The 14820-nt window shown below is 53.9% G+C and overlaps 7 protein-coding genes across 7 annotated transcripts; 4 read left to right on the top strand and 3 right to left on the bottom strand.

Moving 5' to 3' along the window:
* Positions 1 to 177: 177 nt before the first annotated feature.
* On the top strand, positions 178 to 2679 carry AYL99_11265 (hypothetical protein; the record flags this gene model as incomplete). The annotated part of the gene is made up of 1 exon (XM_018842771.1): positions 178 to 2679. The coding sequence occupies one exon, from the start codon at positions 178 to 180 to the stop codon at positions 2677 to 2679; it is 2502 nt and encodes an 833-aa protein (XP_018688184.1).
* Positions 2680 to 2901: 222 nt separating this feature from the next.
* On the bottom strand, positions 2902 to 3989 carry AYL99_11264 (hypothetical protein; the record flags this gene model as incomplete). Its single annotated transcript, XM_018842770.1, has 4 exons — positions 2902 to 3063; positions 3159 to 3409; positions 3511 to 3663; positions 3788 to 3989. 4 exons carry the CDS (start codon positions 3987 to 3989, stop codon positions 2902 to 2904), a joined length of 768 nt encoding a protein of 255 aa, XP_018688183.1.
* Positions 3990 to 6015: 2026 nt separating this feature from the next.
* On the top strand, positions 6016 to 7014 carry AYL99_11263 (hypothetical protein; the record flags this gene model as incomplete). Its single annotated transcript, XM_018842769.1, has 4 exons — positions 6016 to 6588; positions 6652 to 6658; positions 6777 to 6911; positions 6974 to 7014. 4 exons carry the CDS (start codon positions 6016 to 6018, stop codon positions 7012 to 7014), a joined length of 756 nt encoding a protein of 251 aa, XP_018688182.1.
* A 363-nt stretch (positions 7015 to 7377) lies between these two features.
* Positions 7378 to 8378, top strand: AYL99_11262 (hypothetical protein; the record flags this gene model as incomplete). Its single annotated transcript, XM_018842768.1, has 2 exons — positions 7378 to 7774; positions 7840 to 8378. The coding sequence occupies 2 exons, from the start codon at positions 7378 to 7380 to the stop codon at positions 8376 to 8378; spliced, it is 936 nt and encodes a 311-aa protein (XP_018688181.1).
* Positions 8379 to 9481: 1103 nt separating this feature from the next.
* AYL99_11261 (hypothetical protein) lies at positions 9482 to 10342 on the top strand (the record flags this gene model as incomplete). Its single annotated transcript, XM_018842767.1, has 1 exon — positions 9482 to 10342. The coding sequence occupies one exon, from the start codon at positions 9482 to 9484 to the stop codon at positions 10340 to 10342; it is 861 nt and encodes a 286-aa protein (XP_018688180.1).
* Positions 10343 to 11877: 1535 nt separating this feature from the next.
* AYL99_11260 (hypothetical protein) lies at positions 11878 to 13617 on the bottom strand (the record flags this gene model as incomplete). Its single annotated transcript, XM_018842766.1, has 1 exon — positions 11878 to 13617. The coding sequence occupies one exon, from the start codon at positions 13615 to 13617 to the stop codon at positions 11878 to 11880; it is 1740 nt and encodes a 579-aa protein (XP_018688179.1).
* A 384-nt stretch (positions 13618 to 14001) lies between these two features.
* Positions 14002 to 14788, bottom strand: AYL99_11259 (hypothetical protein; the record flags this gene model as incomplete). The annotated part of the gene is made up of 2 exons (XM_018842765.1): positions 14002 to 14463; positions 14522 to 14788. 2 exons carry the CDS (start codon positions 14786 to 14788, stop codon positions 14002 to 14004), a joined length of 729 nt encoding a protein of 242 aa, XP_018688178.1.
* Positions 14789 to 14820: the final 32 nt, after the last annotated feature.

Here is a 14820-nt window from a genome sequence, read left to right as displayed (position 1 = left end):
CACTCCGCATTTCGATTGCGGTCACCTTCTGCATACATTACGCAGTAACAACATCATGCCACCACGATTTCTTTCGGCTTCACAGTCCTCTTCAACCCTCTTCCTCCTTGTTGATCATGTTTCTCGGAACGTTCAATTTCTAAAGTACCATCGCAGCGGGTGTGCTAACAATTGGCCATGAAGTTCTCGCATTTGACCCGGGGCGTCTTCCGCGCAATCCTTGCCAACAAACCATATGCTATTCGAGACTGTCAAAGGGTCATCGGCAGAAGACCACTTCCTCAGTATACCCGCACCTCTTACCACTTGCACCAAAGACGCCATCTCTTTGGGCTGAATTTTGGTGGTGCTCGACAAGGCTTCCAGGATGCCAAAAGCACTCCCGCCAATGTCGAACTTGCGCTGAGCAAGCTGGTTGATCTCATCAGGGCCAGAAGAAGCCAGTCTCGTTTGCCCCCGGAAAATGAGGTCGTTGATGCTCTCAGATTCCTCTTTGCTTCAAGAATTGAGACGCCACGACGGTTGACGAGAAATGAAGTATTTCTGGCCACAGAGGCCTTCAAGCATCTACAAGAGCGCGGACACATTTTGACGGAAGACACCAAGACGAGTCTGTCAGAAGAAGATCTTGACAACATTCTGCTGGCACTAGCATCTTCTACAGGTCATGATAGATTTCGGACCGATGCCCGAATTCTAGCGACGCTGGTCTTCGATGCACTCAAAGATCGGCTGGGGCCTGCAGAGGCAATGAAGGTGCCTGTCCAACCGGGCCGACATTATCGGCCCCAGGGTTCACTCTTGCTGACCTACATTACCGTGCTTTCCAAGACAGGGTCCGCCCAAGAAGCTCTCGAGCTCCTTCGCAAATCTCCAGATAACTCCAAGATAGCCAGCTTTCCCATGTGGATGGCTATATTGAGAGGTCTGGCGAATGAAGGACGAATGTCAGAGTTTTGGAAGCTCATTCAAGAGGTGCAGCAAACTGTTGGGCCTCTGGATGCTCTGTCTCAGGAAATATTAATCACTTATTTTGCCCAGCATGACGAGATCTCTACCTTGAAAAAAGTCTTTTCCCTGCCTTTGGCGGAAGGCCAGGTGCCGACCACGCCGACATTGGTCAAGGTTGTGGACTGTGCGATGCAGAATGGGGAACTTGAATGGGGCGCAAAGGCGGTGCATCAGCTGCAACAGAGGACCGATTCAGGCGATATGGCAGGAACTCTTCTTCTCTGGCATGCTACGCATGATCCGGATGTGAATCACATACGGCAGATGATTCAACAGCTATCCGACAGAGGCGTCACGGACGCAGTATCTATGAAAAGCCTGAACCGAGTTATCGAGTACGCCTTTTCGCAAAACAGCCCCGAGACAGCCACACGGTATCTGGACCTAGCCGAATCTCTTGGCCTTCATCCAGACGCCAGAACTAGAGCCTTGCAGTTGAAGTACGAATTGCAGCGTGGAGATCGTGCTGCTGCAGCCCAGGCATACGAGCTTCTTTCCAGAGAAGATATACCGGTCGACAGGTCCGACGTTCCCATTCTCAACCACTACATCGCTGCTTTGTCCTTTTCTGCAGATCCGGAATACATTCACCTCATGCAAATCGTCGACCATCTACTCGAAAGTGGGGCAGAGCTCGAGGCTGAAGCCATCGCGGGTCTGTGCCATGTCTTCCTTCAGAAAGACGAATTGGAAGAAGCAACTGGTTTGCTCCGCCACAGAGTCGATTCCTATCCCATAGATGACCGAGCTCGAATAGCAGCTGTCTTCCGTCAGTTCATCATCGACCCGACCGTCAAGGATCAACGCGCCTACAACGCCTACGAACTGTTCCGCCATGCGTTCCCGGAAGCTCCGGTACGAGACCGCATTACGTTGATGCAGTCATTTTTTGATCGGAATCGGCCTGACCTGGCCTGCCTCGTTTTTGGACATATGCGGCAGCGTGAAGACCTTGAAGCTCGGCCCACTGCCGAGGCATACGCGAAATGCTTTCAGGGTATCGCCAAGTGTAAGGACATCGACGGACTTCAGATGGTTTACAACATGCTCAAACTAGACCTAGAAGTCGACCAGACTACGCGCATCCACAATGGGCTTATGGCAGCATATACCGAGTGTCAACAACCGTTCGTCGCGATCATCGACCATTTTTGGAAGATCATGGAGTCGCATGAGGGGCCTACCATGAGCTCTTTTGTCCTGGCTCTGCGTGCGTGTGAGAGGTGGATACCACAGGGCGGACACGAGGCAAGACGTATTATGGCGTTGATGCAGAGTTTCAACCTCGTCATCACAAAAGAAGTCTATGATGCTTACATCGGCGCTCTTGCCGGACAGTCCGAATTCGAAAATGTCGTGGAATTGATCGAGCTTATGGAACGTGACATCGGCGAGCCGCCCGATGCGGTCACCATTGGCACCTTTTACAACGCCATACCCTGGCAGTATCGTAAGGATGAGGTGGAGAAGTGGGCCAAGAAGGCCTATCCGGACCTCTGGGCCGAGTTGGAAAGTTATGGCGACGTTATCGACGAGGAGTGGGAGATTCGGTACTTTAAAATCGATCGCTCGGTGGATATGGACGACGAACTATTGTTTCAGAAGGGCGAGTACCATCCTGTCATTGCACAAGAAAGCCAAGCGAAGTTGGAAACTCCTGTGAATTGAGCGACGGTATAGGCCGATGTATATTCAGAAAATATAATTCCGCATGGGGCCAAACAGAGGATCTTTGACGCGCCCGGAAGGGTATGATATGAGCCCTTCCCAATCCCCATTCCCAGCTTGCCATGCCCGATGCCGAATCACTCCGATTGCTCCGAGAGTGCCTATAGGCTATTGTCCAAGCCCTCCTCTCCGGGTACCCAAATACACTGCGATGGACTATGTTCAAGCCCCTGTCTTCGGCATCAAAACCTCGCGCGAGGGCTTTTTCCGTTCCTCATCGTCCTCTCCCGGCGAGACGTCTTTTAACTGGGTGCTGGGATGCTTGTCCCCGTCGGCGGGCTTGATCAGCTTGCCCAGACTGACCCAGAGATCCGGGTAGTTTGCCTGCAGTGTGATCGCGATGGTTAGTCTCTCCAGGGACCTTCAAAAATGAGGTTGAAAAGGAGTAGCGTTATGCGTGGGGCAGGGAAGCAACCCACCTCCGCCTCGGCCGTGACCTCCTTGTACTTCTTCCACAAATCGTCCACCTTTTGATCCACGTCGATGTCTGCCCTACCACTCAGCATCTCCGCATCGATCTGCCACAGATCTTCGTACACGCCTCGCAGACCGTTCCTGAACTGCAACGCCCTGTTCGGCTGGTTCCTGCTCTTGAGGAACGTCAGGAAGCCGGCGATCACGGTGTTGACGGCTCCCAGCACGGTTATGGCGATTCTCGCGGCGTTTGAATCTTGCAGATTTGGCGGTCAGTGGTTATGTTGATCAAGTAGGGAACCGCGGTTTCTCAAGAATAACTCAAGCTCAGTCCCTTCAACGACGGGATGAACGTACTCGTGGTCCCAAGGGCGGTGACGCTGGCGCCAATGCCGATCTGAAGCCAGAGCATGCCGTGCGAGACGCACATGACGATGTAATAGAAACGGGTTTGGTCCTTGTATGCTTTTTCGAGGCGGTTGCGGAAGAGGAATTGCTCCGGCAAATCGCCTTTTTGTTGCAACCGAGTGTTTTGTCAGTATTCTGTTTCGTTGCAGAAGTCCATTTGTGTCCACCTCTGCGTCTTTGCATTACGGCTCTTGGAACATGAAGGGCAGCATTGGGGAGGTCGCACCGGTTTCTGGTTTGATCCCTACCCGTTGACGGAACTCCATGCGCTTGTCCAGACTCCGACTTGACCGGCTGGAGCCAGGAGTACTACCTCCGTGACCTGCGTCGCCATAGCCCGGATGCGCCGAGGAGTCAATCTGACTGTTGGTGGCCATAGCGGTAGATTTCATCTCGCTGACCAAGGGAGTGCCACTATCTTGAGACATTTTGGCTGGATGGGACGGCATTCAGGCGAGAGTAAATATAATCTTACCAGCAGAAGCTTGTCTGGTTGGATTTTATCACACAGGTCTGCGGATTCAATGTGAGCAATGGACGGACGCAGTTTGCCTCTCCGGGGAGGACATGCCTCTTTATAAAGGGTACAATCGATTCCCATAAGCAGATAACCAGTCCGCAGCGGCTGACGGTCTTTCTGAAAGGGTGCACCGCTTGCAGCGGAAGAGCACTTAATAGACGGTTCTGCATGCATTGCGATACGATTTGTAAGGTCCAGAATGATGCACAAGCCCCAGATATGCTATAAGCGAGCATGGTAGACTCACACATAGTCGATTGCCAAGCACGAGCGAGAAGCATCCTGATGAAAATGAAGCCGGTGAAAGGGGAGCACATAATCTCAAGGCACAGACGCTGACACTGGGTGGTCCAACTGGGGCGACAATGTGTTCCATTCAAGACAAGGATGGGTCAAACCTCAGTGTCTTCTCACCGATAGCTTTGCAGGAGATCACGATGCTGAAAGCGAAGTCTGCACACCTTGTTGCGGTCTTGCCAGTTAGGCAGTCGCTGTAGCCAGTCTTTTCCTTAAGAGGGTTGTCTTCAGCCAGCCTCCTCACGACAGCCGGGGGCCGATTATGGTCCAGAAAGTCAGAGGTGTAGTACTAATTAATGTATCGAGAGGTGATGGGTTCAGCTCACAGACTGCGTCCAGTCAGCCGCAGTCAGGCGGCCTACATACCGAGATACATACATATTAAGTGCCAAGCCAATCTAGCCCGCCCACGGAAAGCTGCACATAATTACGCGAGTACATGTCGAGGACTCGACCGAGTACACAGACTCGATACCTACCTACCGCTTTATCTAGAGTACTTCCAGCCCTCAATCGCCAACTGTCCTTGTCGACTCTGATCACTCTCAAACCATTGCACTGAATCACATATCAATCATTAGCCTCCGGACCTATCATGTCTCAAACCTTCGTGGTCTCTGAGCGTGGTCCTCAACAGTACTCGATCGTCATTACAGGCTCATACACCTTCCAACATAGATCTTGAAGCCCTGTTTTGGCTTGTTTTCTCCGAGGAGAGTTCAGGGGGTGGTGGCACGTCAGTTCGATATGGTCCCCGATCTTATGTTTGACGATCTTGCGTGCTCAGCGACTCGACGCACAGCCATCTAGCGCCAGCACATGGAATTCATCTTTAACTTCGACTGTCTGAAGTTCGAAAGATGATTCCTGGACCCTTTATGCTTTTGTCTTCCACCAGGAGAAAGAAGTCAAGTGCGGCCTGGTCACCTGAAAGATAACTGAAGCACCCTCAACTTGCCAAATTTCGTTAAATTATACGAGTCAGGTGTCAGGATAAGTTTCCCTGAGGTCGCAGTCAGAGCAATCAGCAGCTCTCTTACCTCTGATGAGGTTTCACAACTCAGATGTCGGGTTGACACTGCGTCATGCTCGAAGTGATATCCCCATGCAAGGATTTGAGCTTAAACAAATCATCAGATCTGCCATATTTAGACCTCATTCGAAAAGATGGGAAGTATCGGAAATGCACTGCGCGAGTTGGCCCTTGTGCCTCGGCGTATTTTACGTAAAGAGGATCGTCACCCACGTCCCGTCGCTAGGTCCGATGCCTGCGTGCAGCAACCACTTCTGGTTAACATACTTCTCCAGTCTCCAGTCTTCGGGCCTTTTTGGCAAATGGTTGGCTGGTTTCAGTTTTGGATCTGAAGCACAGGATGGTTGCCAGGCTTAATGCTGTACGTAGAAAATGCCCATCATCCCCATTTGTACGCGGTGCATGCTTTCTTTTGGCACGACGCCTGGAATCAACTGGTTTTGGCTGTGTTTGGAAGGAAGGGAGAAAACAAGCAGACAGGCAGAGGGTATAAGAATGGTGCCATGTAACCCGAGGATTCCTGGCAAGAACCAGACTCCCCAAGTCTCCTTCATCCTCCCACAGAACGCATTCGATCTGTGTGAATCATCTGATTGCCCCCATCATGTCACTTTCCGGCAAGACCACCCTGATCACAGGCGGAGGCAAGAATCTCGGGGCGCTGATCGCCACCCTCTTTGCTGCCGAAAGGTCAGATTTGGCCCTGCACTACAACTCTGCCTCAACACAAAAGGCGGCCGAAGCACTCGCGGCGGACCTCTCGTCCAAGCACAAGGGCATCCAGGTCAAGGTGTACCAAGGCGACCTGACCACGGCGGCACGTGTAGAGAGATTATTCGATAGTGTTGCCGCAGACTTTGGCACGAAGCTTGACATCGTCATCAACACGGTGGGCATGGTCTTGAAGAAACCCCTGGTCGAGATCTCCGAGAAGGAGTACGACACCATGTTCGCCATCAACTCCAAAGCGGCCTTTTTCATCACCCAGGAAGCGGCCAAACGTGTTAGTGATGGGGGTAAGATCATCAATACCGTGACCAGCCTCCTCGCAGCGTACGCACCGTCTTATACCTCCTACCAAGGGAGTAAGAGCCCCGTCGAGTGGTTCACGAAGGGCTTGAGCAAAGAGTTGATGCCGAAGGGGATCAGTGTCAATGCGGTCGCTCCGGGGCCTATGGTGTGTATTCCTCAGTACTCGGTACCTGAGATCAAACAATAGGCTGACAAGTTCATTCACTAGGATACTCGTAAGCCACATTCCCCAGTTATTTGGTGGCGCCTCTGCCGATCTCGCACCGAGGAGCCTAAACCTCAGGATGATGATCTCACCGGGTTACGATGGAGCCAGACTGACCTGTCGGATAGCATTCTTCTACGGCCAGGAGACCCCGGAAGCGGTTGCCTTTCACAAGTCCAATGCTATTGGCGGTCGGCTCACAGACATCAAGGACATTGCTCCGATCTACAAGTTCCTGTGCACCGAGGGGGCGTGGATCAACGGTACGGTTTCCCCCTTTTTTTGTCACTTTCCAGCTCTGGCTGACGTGGTGTTGATGGCACAGGCCAGACAATCTTTGCCAATGGAGGATACACCAGTCGTTAAGGGAGCAGGCACTCGTCAGGATGGAGGCTATCCCTGAGAGTACCGTCCCAATCCGCTGTTCCCGTATTAGGTGGCTGGCTGAATGCCCTGGGAGTGTAGCTGATAGCGTGGAGCGAATGAAGCATAAAACAAGACTAAAAGAGACTGAAGCAGACGCTGTGCCGTGAAGCAAACGAGTAAGATTTGAGATGGGGCCATCGGCGGGATTTGCCGGCTTGGCACGGCTAATCTGCACCGGGTACAACGTCGCCCGAAACAGTAAGAAGCTGGACTCTCACTTCCAAAACCAACCCCAACACTGGGTGACACTGTTACTGGCCACGACGCAAGCTCGCCTGTTTCTCCTAATCCGGCAAGCCAAACATGGTCCAACCCCTCCTCACTTTTATCGATGCTGGCCCGTTGGAGGAGGACCGAGCACAGCAGATGCGCCGGGAGATCAGGTCGCATGTTGCCCGTGTTGTGGTTTCGCGTTATCAGGCTTCCCGCTCGGCCCAACGGCCATCGCAGAAGAAGCGTCGCGAGCCAAATCCCACTTGGGATCTTCGCGTTAGTCCACATGGCAGCCCCGCCGCGAGCCCGACTCGCACAGGACCGCCCGACGAGCGACCACCAGCACGAGGGCCAACTCCACCGCTGGCCGCCTCGGCGACAGCGAGCAATGCCCGCCTCTTGACTGCGCCCTCTGCGGCGAGCATGATCCCAGCCTCAAAGAGCCCTATTTACCATCACCCTTTTGTGTCCGTCGCTTTGGGTCATTGTAGGTTACCATTGTTCTCTCCCCTGCTCCTTCCTCCAGGACAGTCTGTGCTGACCTTGACGCAGACCTCGAACACCTCGCCGTGTCCGTCCCTGAACTCGATGCCGGTAGTCAGTCCATCCTCCTCCAGACCCTCTGGTTCCCTATGGTTCTTAGCTCGCCGATCGTCTTCCAAGTCATCGTGTTGTTCGCGGCATCGCACTATGCGACAATGGACAATGACATGACCATGGGTGAGACCATCTTGCTGTTCAAACAATGTGCCATTTCCGGCATCACCCGGGCCCTTTCTCCAGGCTCCAAAGGCCTGGCATATCGGGACGAGATTGTCGCCGCGGTCGCCAAGATGGCAAGCTACGAGGCGGTCTTCGGGGATAAGAGCGCATACCACTGTCACATGGAAGCCGTCAACAGGATGGTGGAAGCAAGAGGGGGCCTGACTGCGCTGGGCCTGGAAGGCTTCCTGTCGCGGCTGCTGGTCTTTATTGACACCAACTCGGCGTTTCTGCTCAACACCCCGTTGCACCTGAGTGATTCGGCCTTGCCCAAACAGCCGAATCAATTCATCGTGCCAAACCCCAGCCGCTTCATCGGAGAGGTTTAATGGGCTACTTGATCGACGACAACACTGGGACCCAGGAAGCACAGCACTGGCTCCCCCACAGTGAACTAGGAGACGAGGTGGAGGGCTGAAGGATATCGAGTAGTACAAGATATATAGTGTCTACGAGTACGATGAATGTATGTAGTATATACGGGCGTTCAGGGTGGGATTTCCTTGTTTAGACGAGTACAGGTTTTTGAGAAGAAGCCTTGTGCGGATGTCCAATGCACATTTTTCCACCAGTCTCTAACCTGCATGAAGTCGGCTCTGATCGCAGGATGGTGCCAGACACTCAGGGAGTTCGCTAGTGTTGCCAAATAGAGGGGGTTGCAGGCGCCCATCAGGTCCAGACTGTTAATCGATAAGCCTGTTGGCAGCCGGATGGACCCAGACGGGCAGCTAGAGGCCAACTGGAGACCAACTGGAGGCCACCCCTTCTTCCCCCACCTGTCCACTTCGTCCATCTTGTCCACCTTCATTATCCACCTGCACCTTTCACACCACCTCACCTCCGAGGTTTGTCATCGGTCTGACACGGAGCCCTCTCGCCCTCTCCTCATTCCTACGGGTCTGTCACGGTCGTTGTCCCCGTCAGACACAGCATTACCCGCTTCGTTCGAACACCCGAAGGATCACGCGGGCCTGATCGGGAAAGTACAGGTGACAAGAGAAACGCGGGCAAACCAAAAGAGAAGGTTGCTGGATGATCGACTGACCGCATTGCCCTTCCTCCCGCCTCCAGCCTCTACGGCAGCCGACATTCATTATTCTATCATTCATTTCAACCCTGAGGTGGCTGGTCCACCAGATCTCATCTCCCAGCTGGACACCGCCTGTGCGTGTCGTGAGCTGCCTACCCCTCTCTATCTCAAACTATGTACCACTGCATTTGCAAATTGACGCCAGGCATCCGACGTCATTAGCCGCCGCTTCAGGCCAATTCCCTTACTGATCCGCATCCGCGATTCCGTAGGCTCTGGTCATACGACCGTGGGAGAGGTATGAAAGACCACAGCTGCTCAGATTGCTGATTGCGGTGTCTTTCTCTGGAATCCCAAACACCCTTCACAAGCCATCTCTCTCCCGCTTCAGTCCCAGAGACAATGTCCTTTCTTCGCAAGACCTCGGACCCTTCCACCTTCTTCCCCATCTTCCCGACTTACCTCCTCCCTTCGATCCCGTTCCGCCGTAAGTCGCGTCAGTCGAGCACCGACAGCAATGTTTCCGACGACACTACTGCCTCGTCCTCTTCGAACCCGTTCACTCGAAGCCCGACCCCGATACCCGTACCCGTCTCATCCGCCTCATCTACTGTGGTGCCACCAGAGGACAAGTTCCTCAATGGCCACAGCTCTCACATCCAATGCGCCAAATGCTCCACTGATCTGTGCCTGACTTCACAGATCATCAGCAAAGGCTTCATGGGCAGACATGGCCGTGCATATTTGGTTCAAGGGACAACAAGCCACATCCACACCATGACCCCCTCGTTGCCCAATACATTTCAGAACAAGTCCATCTCCCGAAATCTAGTGACGGGGCAGCACGTCGTCAGCGACATCAGCTGCGCAATCTGCGGGAGTATCCTCGGATGGAAATACGTTGAAGCCAGCGAAGAAAGCCAGAAATACAAGGTTGGCAAATTTATCCTCGAGACAAAACGCATCCGCATCAACGTCTCCTGGGAGAATGAGGAGGACCAGACCGGGCCCTACGCGTATGACGAAGTCCTACCACTTCCTCCTAGGGAACTGAGAAAGCTGGTTGATCGTGCAGCCGACTCGACTGACGACCTCGAATTCGACTCGCAAGATGAGGACGAATGCGAGGATCTTTTCGCCGGAGTCTGGAGCCCTCAACTCGCCGCTAAAAGGCGGCAGAGGAAGCGGGAGCGGTTTGGCAGGCGGCCCGTGGGCAGTCTGATCAACTTTGGTGCTGCCAGCAGTACCGATACTCTCTCTTAACTCTCCTATTAGGTCTGCATTCTGGCCCGACCACGACTTTCCAACTCGGGGCTTCGAAGGCCTTTCCAAGTTGAGATCATGTCAAGTCGTCCGATTCGATGGTACGAAACAGTTTCCTTCCGTTCGATCCGGGACGGTCAGCTCCTCAGTTCTAACTTGATTTGCCCTCCGCCGTCCCCGACGACGTCCATCGTCCTCAGGATGCTCTCTGCCGATAACTCCTGGCCAAAGCTAAAGGCCAATCCACCACAGACACATTTCAATGTTAATCATGCTGGCAACCGATGGCCTCTTTTTTTCATTTTCGAATACCCCTCGTCGCAATAATACCCTTTTGCTCAACTGAAACTATTTTCTACAGTTTCTACACATTCATGATACCCACCACCGAAGGTCAGCTATACCGGGGCGTTTTGGGAAATACTGAAATGGCATTTTTGGCTAGTTGCTGCTCGTTACCGAGGAAGCACCGGCGGCGATTTTCAGTTTGCTTTTTGTCTTTTGTGCTGACGAGATGCTGGAGATTCATATCAGGGACACCCTCGCAAAGGAGGAAAGTCTCGATGTGCAGTACTCGAGGTGTGGCAGCAAGGAAGGATGTGACGTTGCTTTGGACTTGGCGGGCGGTGCCGTAATGATCGTAATGAGGTTGATGAATGTGGACGCTGATGATGATGTTGATGCTCGTAATGAGATGCTGAGTGCGTGGCTTCAAACCGTCCCTCTACTTATGTCGCTGGGTCGCTCAACTCCCTCGGCAACTATTATCTTATACACCTCTGCCGCGTCCTCGCTCAATCTGATTTCGAACAAATATATAAGTGAAAGAAAGCCACGTGTGATTATGCGATATATATACGTCGTACGACCATCCCCTCTGAAAGAAACAGCCGCCACATACATAGCCCCGCCGAGGGGTCCCGTGGACATCATGCTTGAGTCTTTTTCAGCCTTCTTCCAGCCAGCGTTCCTCCAACATTGGGAGTGTTTCCGCCCGAGGTCTTCGGGAGTCCGACGTGTGGGTGCCTTTTCCCATCCTTTGGGGATACGGGAGACTGGAAGAAGCCGCAGGTAAAGGTAGGAGGGTCTGAAGGTAATTCCATATCTACCGTGTGTGTGTTTAAGGGCGGAATGGGGAAGGGAGAGGGTGAGAAATAGGCCTTTTCTGATGCATGATGCATTCGTCAAAGACGGAAATCATGCCCGTATAATAGCTGTAGAGCTGTTTGTGGAGCTAGCTATCGAGCTATCGAGCTATCCTAGTCGTGGTTGTGGAAAAGACCCGCGTCTACTCGAACCCGTGAAGTATCCGTGAATCTGATTCTGATCCTGATCCTGATCCTAATCCTAATCCTGCAACCTTTCAACACGTACCCGAGGCGGGAACGGTACCGGTGATATTGGTGGTGGTGGTGAAGGTGGTGGGTTTGGCGTCCGCGACTCGGGGAGAGAGAAGAAAAAACCTTTTGATCCCTTTTAAAACCCAGCTACCCGGACCCCTTCGCACACAATCGCTGCCTAACCCGCCTACCGTCTCAATTGTGAGGGTGATGGTGGTGGTTATGGAGGTGTTGGTGCTGTTGCTGCGGGGTCTCGACGACGACGGCAACGGCGGCCGCGGCGGCCGCGGCACCAGCGCCCTTTGTTGTTTTCAGCCCTTTGCCGAACTTGCAGCATGCCTCGTGTCGGCGCAGGTTGTCGAGCCGCGGGAAGCGCCGCTTGCAGCCCAGCGCGTGGTACTTGCACAGCGTGTGCTGGTGCTTGGGCCGGTGCGTGGCCATGTGGCGCTTGAAATTCGAGCCCTCGCCATTCAGAAACGTGTGGCAGATGTGGCAGTACATCTTGTTGCCGTTGTGGTGCGTCGCCACGTGCTCGTCCCGCACCTGCTTGTACATGAACGACTTCGGGCACGACGGGAATGTGCATTTGAAGGGGCCTTCCGATTTGTGCACGTGTTGGTGCCGATTATGGCCCGCCGCCGCGGCGCCGGTGATGGTGGTGGCTGATGCTGATGCAGAGGAAGAAGATGACGACGCTCCTGCAGGGAGGGCGGTGAGGAAGGACGCCAGATGCTTTTTCGAGATGTGTCCCGTCAAGGCCGCTTCGGAGCCAAAGTCCGGGGAGTCGCAATCTTGCCATTGGCATTTTGTGACCCCCTTGACGAGGTGCACCGACTTCAGATGCTTCTTGAGATCGGTCCCGGTGGCGAAGGAGGCGCCGCACACCGTGCCGCAAGGCATCAGCCACTGGCAGGCCCGAGACGTCTCGGGGGCCGTAACAGCGCTGAGGAGATCTTGTGTGGTTCGCAAAGGATCCTTGGGAGGTGCCGGGGGAAGGAGTGCTTGAGGGTGAAGATTTGGAGTTGTACCGACATGCATGGGATCAGGTACGGGGAATCCAGCCACAGAAGCCCGCTGGTGAGCGGCCGCCGGATGACAACCAAAATCCAGGCGAAACGGTGGGAGCGGAAGTTGCTGGTCCAGTCCGGTACAAATCTGCTCCTGGGCTATGTTGTTCCAGTAGGGAACCGTGTTGTCGAAGCACTGGTGATGCATTGGTACATCAAGCGGATGGGCAACGATGTCGGCCTGGGCATTGAGGATTTCAAAGGCGCGAAAGCCGGTGGCATCCGTTTCATCAAATTGGAGGTTCGGGGCCGCCAGGGCGTTATCGTCCAGCAGCGGGACCGCGAACGAGAGACCGAGAGTCTTATCACGCTCGAACTGACTCCAGTCAATGCAATCAAAGCAAGAGAAGTCACATTCGTCGCAGGTTCCTTGACACGCAGCGCCGTCGGGGCACTTGATGTCCTTTTCTTCGTTGCATTCGTCGCAGTCGTCGACGTAAGTGCCGGTTCGTTGGTTCGCTTTCAGGTGCTCTTCGACACAATCCTCGCAGTCGTCAACGCAGTCCTCACAGTCCATGGGGCTGGGGGAGCTGTGGTGCGGTTCGTCACAACAGCCGGCAAAGTCATCAGCACTCTGACCGAAGTCGACGACGGCGGTGCTGCCAACATGGTCGTAGTCGACGCAGCAGGTCAGGGCGCTCGACGTGCGGAAGGAAGAGTCTTCCTCCTCGCCGCAACAAGCGAATTTGTGATGATCTGTGGCAAACCGCGACGGGCTCCTCGACGGCGGCTGGCCCCTTATCGGAGACCTGTAGTTCTGGGCCCGATGTGCGAGGCGGGATTTGGGCCGGAAGACGTCGACGGGATTGACGTAGGGCTGGTGATGGAAGTCTTGGGCCGTCAGACCCTGAGGAGACGTTCTACCCATAACGATACAGCATCGAATAACGTGACAGTGACGGAAGGGTCTCCCTACGACAAGTGAACCCCGAGCGAGATGTGCTTTAGTGAGGTTTGTCCAAATTTCCCAAGGCTGTGGTTTGGTGTAACTAACGTGGGGGTTTTTCGGGAAAACGGGAAAATTCGAGGCGATCGAGTGAGTCGTGTCACTGTGTGTCATGTGTCATGTGTCAGGCACCACAAAAGTCACGAGTAGGATACTCCGGGTTAGTCATCCTGCCAAGACTGAGCTAGCTGAATATGGAGTAGCCCGTATGGCGACATCACTACTGTGTCATTCGCTGGAGGCTTCACACGATACTCGGTACGGACACTTACTTCTCTGCACGCCGAGTTTCAGCAAGTATCACGCTCATCCGTCTGACTTCTTCACTCGCTTGACCTCCTCGCGCTGCGTGAACTCGAGAAAGTCCCTCTTCTTCTGCTCCATCTTTTTGTCGTCCATGTCCTCCTCCCACTTCACCAGAACATTCTCGTCGTCGTCCAGCAAATCACTTTGATTGTCCAGCCCCTTCCATTTCACGATCCCATCTCCCTTGAAGCTCGCCACCCGCTGCGGGTAGAACATGTGGCAGGTTGGCCTAAACGCCTCCCGGCCGGCGGGGGTGTTGATGTCCTTGATGAGCGGGGGAAACAAGAGGATCATGTTGCGTCCTTCGTCCATGATGGGAGCACGGCAATAGGCACACGAGACCTTACACGGGAGGTGGTGGGTGGTGGACTTGGCCGAGGGATCGTACCAGCCCAGGTCGTGGTGGCCGTTTGTGAAGTTGATGTCGGATTTGTGGAAGATGGCGGCCCATTGAAAGGGTGCCTGGGAAAGTAGACATCAGTGACAAGTACTCTACATAGTTTCCTCGGAAAACACTCACTCCATGTAACCTCTGACACGTCGTGCAATGGCAGTATTTGGCCGCCAGGGGCTTGTCTCGACTCAATTGATATGTGACTTTGCCACAGTGGCACTGCCCTTCCCACTTGACAGGGAAATCCTCGTTGTTGTTGTCGTGAATCCGGTAGGGCTCGCGGTGTTTCCACTCATCCTCCGGGCGATCTGTGCTGGAACCCGCCTGGTATTGATGGGCCTCGGGGCTTTCATTGTCTTGTTTAGACGGGACGTGATCCTGCTCTTTGCTCATTTTGCCGGTGGTGAACGAACGGCCGGGTCGAT

This window comes from Fonsecaea erecta, assembly GCF_001651985.1.
Source record: "Fonsecaea erecta strain CBS 125763 chromosome Unknown Scaff13, whole genome shotgun sequence".
In the NCBI taxonomy this organism is placed as follows: domain Eukaryota; kingdom Fungi; phylum Ascomycota; class Eurotiomycetes; order Chaetothyriales; family Herpotrichiellaceae; genus Fonsecaea; species Fonsecaea erecta.
This window is presented reverse-complemented; position numbering and strand designations above follow the sequence as displayed.